At 35.2% G+C, this 8437-nt stretch overlaps 1 protein-coding gene across 1 annotated transcript; it reads left to right on the plus strand.

Moving 5' to 3' along the window:
- Positions 1676-3645, plus strand: LOC109227074 (bidirectional sugar transporter N3-like). Its single transcript, XM_019392075.1, has 6 exons — positions 1676-1761; positions 2146-2182; positions 2287-2497; positions 2601-2762; positions 2885-3004; positions 3101-3645. The coding sequence occupies exons 1-6, from the start codon at positions 1716-1718 to the stop codon at positions 3410-3412; spliced, it is 888 nt and encodes a 295-aa protein (XP_019247620.1). The 5' UTR covers positions 1676-1715; the 3' UTR covers positions 3413-3645.

Here is an 8437-nt window from a genome sequence, read left to right on the forward strand (position 1 = left end):
TACACGCATGAATTTTATAATCCAACATATTATGCTGGATTTTTTCTTATTTTAGCTAAGGATATTTTTGTCAAAATTTATTTCCGCATTAAATAATAGTTGTTTTTTAATTACTTCACAAATATTGGTAATTTTACAACTGTGCGTCCGAAAACTAATTAGCCCACGCTATTTTAACAAAAGGCGTAAATATTGCACGGGGCGCCCTATTTGGTTGCCCCCATTTAACCTATACCCATTTTTTTTTAAAACTTTTAACTTATATCCACTTTTTAAATAACTTCAGCCCCGTTTCTGCTCCTCCTTCTCCTCCGTCCTCTTCTTCTTCTTCTTCTTCTTCTTCTTCTTCTTCTTCTTCTTCTTCTTCTTCTTCTTCTTCTTCTTCTTCTTCTTAAATGACACATCCTGAGAAATGGACCCTATCGATGATATTCAGTTCGACTGAAATATTCTTTCAAGATAACATGATTTCATGGTGTTTTTCTGATCAGTAGCAGCTGCATGTTTAGATACTTTAATCAAGCAAGTTTCCTTTTTTCCTATAAATTTTACAGGTTTTGTATTAAAAGGAGATCTTTCTTCTTCCCTTGTTTTTATGCTATAACTGCTTGTGCTTGAAACAGACAGTGCAAATAGGAACTTCTTTGACCAAGCACTAATTTCATATGTTCTTTTAATATATGTGTGTGTTATGTCATGGTTATCTTTGTTTTAGACTTGGTTGCTAAGAATATTTCAGTCGAACTGAATATCATCGATAGGGCCTGAAATTTTTGTTTTGTAACTGGTGAACTTCAGTTCTGGAGCTGAAGTTTTTGTTTTGTAACTAGCGAACTTTAGCTCTAGAGCTGAATTTTGTTTTTGTAACCGGCGAACTTCAGCTCGCTGAACTTCAGGCCCGGCTACTAGAATGCTGAAGTTTTGCGTGATTGCCTTCGCTACTTCAGCCCCATATGGTGAAGTTACGCGAAAAAACGGGTACGCTTGCAATTTTTTTTGCAAAGCGGGCACAAGTTAAAACGTGACACAAAAAGCGGATACGGATGCAAATGCCCCACAAAAGGCTTACAGGCCAGTCATGGTCCACATTATCAGCATTTCCAGCTTATAGAAACAAATAAATTGGATTAATCTGATTATAATATATACTGTACAGATAAATGTTACAACAACCCACCAAGACAATATAAGCCTATAAACAGCTTCCATAGCAATTTATATTCTGATGATTTGGATCACCCATGGTAGTAATTGATCTTGTATGTAACACTATTAGAGCCAGAATTAGTAGCACCATTGTATTATTGATGCCAAATGGCAAGCATTGGTTGGCCACTCCATCACCTTTCGATCCCTTTTTTGCTGATTAAGAGCACCATTTGTTTGTGTGTAGACAATAAAAGAGAATCAAACCCCTCAGGCCAACTATTTAAGTTTAGTGCCTCTATGGATTGGAAGATGACATAATAAAAGCGCCTTATATTATGGGGCCTTTTTCCTTTTGGATATCAAATCAAACCCCTCTTACACCAAAAACGTTAGCCAAGAGTAAAGGTGCTTTTGTATTTAAAGAAATTGAAAAGAATACACAATAAAAAGAGACAACCACTAATGCACCTACTTTCCTACTCTTCTTGCTATATAAATATGTGAAAGTGCTCTTCATTTCATTTCATTGTGAAGTAGAACTAGCAAGTTCTTTCTTTGGAAAAGGGATGGCTGATTTTTCTGGTCATTGGGCTTTTACATTTGGTGTCCTCGGTAAATTCCTTTTCGTTTTGTTAGTATAATTTGAATCGAACTTTACACGACATCTAGTTACCATTATGGAACCAATTAAATACAAAAAACAATGTAATAATTAGTTCCTCTTTCTTTTTCCATTTTAGTATGAAAGCTTAACATTCAAAAAACTTTTTAAATTATTTCCTTATGTAGAGTATGATTTGAGAAATAAATATTATAAGTAAAACCATGTGTTATAACCGATGCAGCATTGCTAATTTAATTATCTAAATAAATTATTCGTACGTAAATAATCATTTCATCTTAATTGCATATTCCTTAATCATTTATGTAAACTAATATAAATCATTTGTATTGATGAATGTGGGGATTTTTCTTTTCTTGGCTTCCATTTTGCAGGAAACATTGTCTCCTTTTTCGTGTTGCTTTCTCCACTGTATGTCTTCATTCCTTATGTTCGTTTTTACCCCTCTTTCAAAGTGTATTTGTGTTACAACTTGCGCAATCAATTAATTTTCATAGTTTTTCTCCTATGTGCAGGCCAATTTTTTATAAAATATATAAGAAGAAATCAACAGAAGACTATCAATCAATTCCATACGTGGTTGCTCTATTCAGTGCAATGCTTTGGATTTACTATGCATTTCTCAAGTCCAACACCACCCTTCTCATCACTATAAACTCATTTGGCTGCTTCATTGAAACTATATACGTAGGCTTTTACCTTTTCTACGCACCCAAGAAAGCACGGGTAACCTCTTTTTTACAAGAAAATCCAGTACAAATTAATTCTTTCTTAAGAGTTCTATATACAGAAGGAAAATAAAAATTTTGGACCTCTTCAATTATTGCAGGTCCAAACTGTAAAGCTACTGCTTTTATCAATATTTGGAGGGTTTGGACCTATTGTCCTTGTCACTCAGTTTCTATCCAAAGGAGTTGTTCGTGTGCAAGTTGTTGGATGGATTTGCCTTGTGTTTTCCTTAAGTGTATTTGTATCCCCATTATGTATAGTGGTAAGTTTATACATGCAAAAAAAAAAGAAAAATATCAATAATTTCTCTAAAGCTTTCTTCTCTAACTGCTTCTTTGTTTTAGGAATGAAAATTATAATGTTCAATTTTCTCATTTAATGCAGAGGCAAGTTATTAAAACAAAGAGTGTGGAATACATGCCATTTTTCCTCTCTGTTTTTCTCACTTTAAGTGCTGTTATGTGGTTCTTCTATGGTCTTCTATTAAAAGACTTCAATATTGCTGTAAGTTGTAATTTCATTTCCTACTCTTGACTTTCATGCATCTATATTTCTTGAACTCTAGCACTAATATATATTTTTCCTTCATTGAATATATAGATTCCAAACGTATTGGGATTCATCGTTGGTATCCTCCAAATGGTGCTCTATGTCATATACAACAAGAAAGAGGAAGTCATTGTTAAGGAGCAGAAATTTCCTGAGCTACAAAATCATGTCATAATCTTACACAATGACAAGAATTTCCCAGAACTAACTGAAGAACAGATTATTGATATTGTGAAACTTGGTTCACTGATTTCATGTACAGAGAAATTTAATGTCGTTTCATATCTGCATGAAAATGTAGCTGAAACAGCTAAAGGTCATAAGAAGCTACAAGCGGTGGAAATTAATCTGAGACTTAGCTAGTAATTCATTCGCTAATTTCCCGGGTATATCACAAAATGCACATATATAAATTTACATTATATACACTGATACTTTAAGTCGGACACAATGAAGACTATTTTGTATCTGTTTCTGCTAGCTACATGTAATTAATACGAACTTTATGACGGATGAACTGAATTGTATTATGATGATTCTTAAGTATCAAATGTGTATTAAATTTCTCAGTTAATTTAAGGTCTGGTATCCGTCCCTACTCCAGTATACAACTCGTGTTATATCTAATTAATTTTGACAATTAATTTTCGTGCTTTCTTATATTAGCATCATGTCAATACTCTATTTTAGAAACTTACGGGACAGGGCTAAAAACACCCCCATAGTATTCTAAATGGTTTACTATCGAGCTCCGTTCACCTAATTATTTGAAAATACATCTAACGTTATCTTGAAGTGTGAAATAACCCCCCCGACTACTGGAACCATCTGTGGTCTCATCTTATATGTGTTGTCACCAGGAATGAAGCTACATTCACTTAAGGGTGGTCAATTGACCACCTTTCGTTGAAAAATTACACGGTATATACAGGTAAAATATTAAGTTTTAGAGGTATATAACTTATATTGAACATCCTTTGTCGGCAAATTTTTTTCACTTCGTTCAAGTTTGAACACCCTTGAAAAAATTTATACCCATATATTATAAGCCATTATTTTAGTTTAATTTTTTTTTGGTTTTACAATGGATTATCACTTTTGCATTCTGATTTCTATATGGGCGGTTGCATGCGGGTTTATGTACAGTATACTGGGAGTTTTTTAACATCAAGATAAAGTTGAGATATCTGTGCATTCTCCACTGGTTTGTTGGTAGAATAATTTCTGCTTGTGATGTCTAAGTACATTAAACCTTTAATTACCTGAAATGCGCACTTTCAATCCTCTTGCTTGTGAATATTCAGATATTTCCAGAAATATTAACCCTTTCATCAGTTAATTACTCTGTGTTATGTTAAGCTTGTACTACTACGACATATTTGGAGGTAATATACTTTTAAAAATAGTCCAAATATATATCTTCAACATAGAGGGGCCAAAAGCACACATTTTAATTAAGTGAATATTATGTGATGAGTCATATATGATAAAGACAAAAATCATTTTTACCAGTCATCGAGGGATCAAAGTGTTATTATGCATAATAAATTGTTAACAAATATATCTGAAGGCTGAACCTCGGTGACTCTCCAAAAAAAAAAAAAAAAAAAAAAAAAAAAGAAGCTTTTAACATATTTGTTCGTCAGGCCGAAAACCATTACAACTGCTAGTCAAATATATAAAAGATTATATACCAGTGATATGTAAAATATGTATATTATATGTATATTAACCAAAGGAGGCATGATCTTAGTAATATATGTATCCACAAGAAGACCATGTGTTCCACAATTAAAAAGTACTCACTCCGTTCCAATTTATGTGAACATGTTTGACTGGGCACGAGTTTAAGATAAAATGAAGACTTTTGGAATTTGTGGTCCTAAACAAGTCAAAAAGGGCCACAAAGTATTTGTGTGGTTATAAAAGCTTCTCATTAAGGGTAGAATTGTAAGTTTAAGCTAAATTGTTATAAAATTTAGAAAGGGATCATTCTTTTTGGAACCGACCAAAAAGGAAATAGGTTCACATAAACTGGAACAGAGGGAGTAACATTTAACAATCAATGTTCCCAAACCAGTTGAGGTGCGTGAATGCTTGACTTAAAGCTTGAGCTAGGTGCAATCCAACAATCATTTTAACTGGATACCATCAAAGAGGGCAAGTGGGAAGGAGCCGATGAAATTCTTTTGGAGTTCTTTGCTGATAACGTCCTCTCAAGGACTCGGATTAGTCAACAGGAATGAAATCCAAGAAAGTTGGTAGCTCGAGCGAGTAGCAGAGCCTAACCCTATAGGATATATTATTTTGATGTCTCTAGTAAATCAAAATCACCATTTAGTAGCCATTTTGCTTCACTTTCTTCTTTACAAGTAACAAATTGAAGATTTAGTTACGATTAGAATCAACTTTCTATCTTCATCCATTGATCCTTTGTTCAAACTTATTTAATTGAAAGTATTGATCCAATTCAATATTTATGTTTCGCAATTTCATAATCTAGTTTTCTAATGTCTAAGTGACCCTGACCCTGGGATAGAAATTACAAGAATGTATATTTGTCCTCGAATTTGTCATTGAGAGGAAAAAGGTTAAATCATTTTAAGAAATGATTTTTTTTATCGGAATACGAAACAAAATGAAAGAAAAATGGGTCAACGATATCAACATGTGTGTTTGAGAGATTGTCATTAGCCTGAGGAGTGTCCATATGAGTTTGTTCAGGTATTTACATAGGCTTGTGGAGGTCTCGAGGCTCAGGGAATATACCACTCGCGATACTCTTTCTCCGTCACCTCTTTCTCCAAATCAGCTATTTGGTATTGCTGAATTTAGTATCATTACCAACAGGTTGGTAGTTAGTCAGGATGAGACTGTTGTCCCGCCCGTACGTTCTAGGGGAAAAAGACCTCTTTTTATTATTAGAGTCAAAATTCTTTATGTTTTTCTCCTAATTTTTCACTTTTTCAGTAAAGCAAAATCTCACCACACTACACTTCGACACAAGAGGACCAGGTGCTTTGTATCTTCGAGATAGGAAGTTGGCGGTCTTTTGTAGTAGAACTTCAGTCTAATAATCCATTAATATATAAAAACAATATTGGTGAATTTTAGCATTTTATTATTAAAATTATATTATGCCATGATCTCGTATTAATTATTATTACCCCATGATCTTGAGAAGTGGTAATAACCCACTAACCCAGTACTTTATGATAAAGAAAATGGCCGTAACTTTTTTGTAATCTCTCTTCCATTATCTACCACTACTTACATACTAACACATACATTAACCATGTTCTTCATGAACTCATAGATAATTACCCAACCTTTTTTTCCAATTTAATCCAAGAGAAAATTTTCACACCTATAAACAAGTGTATTTCTTTCAAAATATAGCGTGAAAAATATTACAGAGTGCATGAAAAAGTAAGGTTAAAATTATAAATGTCACGACCTAAAATTCATCTAGTCGTGATAGCACCTAACCCAACTCGCTGGGTAAGTCAAGTAATAGTCAACATAACTCAAATGAGAAAAATAAAAGTAAATGAGTAAAATAACTGAAGTTCTGTACAATCTCCCAAGGATCGGCAGTACAAGTCATGAGCTTCTAAGACTTACAATTTACAAAGTTGGTGCGAAACAAAGTCATCATCTGTTCAAAATACATATAAACAGATTTACAAATATAAAGCTACCAAGGACAAGTGGCAGCTATAATCAGAACGCAGATACATCTTCCATGCCAGCTCCTGCCATACACAACAACATCAACTCCAAGATCTGCACGCAAGGTGCAGAAGTGTAGTATGAGTACAACCGAGCTCATGTTCTAAATAAGTAACAAACCTAACCCAAGTCGAAAGAAGTGACGATCTCTAAATAAGGTCAGAGTCCAACACTAATATTCAATAACAACTCGTAATAACACAATGAGAACAGTTGTAACGACCAGACCGTTTATTTTGAGTATTATAACCCCGTTCCTCCATTTATTGCATATTCTATGTTCATTTGTTACTATGTGACTCGGTGGGATGTTCGGTTTGCTCCCGAGGATATTTCGGAATGAGTTGGGACACTTAGTCCCAAGGTTGGAAGCCTAAGTTGAAAGAGTTGACCGAATGTTGACTTATATGCAAATGACTCCGGAATGGAGTTTTGATGGTTCCGATAGATCCGTATAATGATGTTAGACTTATGAGTGTGTCCGAATATTGATTTGGCGGTCCGTAGATGAATTTGACTTAAATTGGTGAAAGTTGGGAAAGTTGAAGTTTGAAGAATTGAGAAGTTTGACCGAGAGTTGACTTTGTGGTTACCGGGCTCGGATTTTTGTTCCGGAAGTTGGAATAGGTTCGTTGTGTCATTTTATGACTTTTGTGTAAAATTTGAGGTCATCAGAGTTGATTTGATAGGTTTCGGCATCGATTATAGAAGTTGGAAATTCATTAGTTACAATAAGCTTGAATTGGGTGCAATTCAGGTTTTTGATGTTATTTGAGGCCGCAACTAAGTTCTTATCATATTTTAGGACTTGTTGGTATGTTTGGTTGAGGTCCCAGGGGCTTCAGGTGGATTTCAGATGGTTAATGGATCGAAATTTGACTTAGGAGATATGCTGAAGTGCTTTAGGTCTAGTGTCATTGCACCTGCAGAAGGATTGGCCACAAGTGCGGAGCCCCAAAAGCGGCTAGGGGGGCCCATGTGCGAAAAAGGAGAAGGCAGCTAGGATGCGCATGTGCGGGGGAGATATCCGCAGAAGCAGACGCGCTCCTACGCGAAGTGTTCCGCGGAAGCGGGGCTGGGCAATGTGGATGGTGATCGCAGAAGCGATGGGTTAATCCACAGATGTCGTCCCATAGGTGCGAAGAAGGGACCGTAGGTGTGCTAGGTCGGGTGTTTAGTGTCCTTCAGAGAAGCGGACGTGCGACTGCAGAAGCGGTTTCGCATATGCAAAATTTGGGGCCGCAGGTGCGATTTCGCTGGCAGAAGGGTTATAAACGAGGATTAGAGTAATTTCTTCAATTTTGAACCTTGGGAGCTCGAATTGAGGCAATTTTTGAAGGGGTTTTCACTATATTTCACGAGGTATGCAACTATTGGTTGGTTTTATCTGTTAATATTGAATACCTATTGAATTTCCTACCTAGATTATGTGTATTTAAGGTGAAATTTTGGACTAAGGATTGGAGAATAAGATTTGGGGTTTGAGTGATGATTTTGTGCCGGAATTTGATAATTTTGGTATGGTTGGACTCGCAGTTGAATAGGTATTCGAATTTTGTTAATTATGTCCTATTCCGAGACATGGGCCCGTGGTTGACTTTTTGAGTTGACTTTTGTTAAAGATCTTAGCTTTATCATTTGGAGTCAATTCCTATG

This window comes from Nicotiana attenuata, chromosome 6 (genome assembly GCF_001879085.1).
Source record: "Nicotiana attenuata strain UT chromosome 6, NIATTr2, whole genome shotgun sequence".
In the NCBI taxonomy this organism is placed as follows: Eukaryota; Viridiplantae; Streptophyta; class Magnoliopsida; order Solanales; family Solanaceae; genus Nicotiana; species Nicotiana attenuata.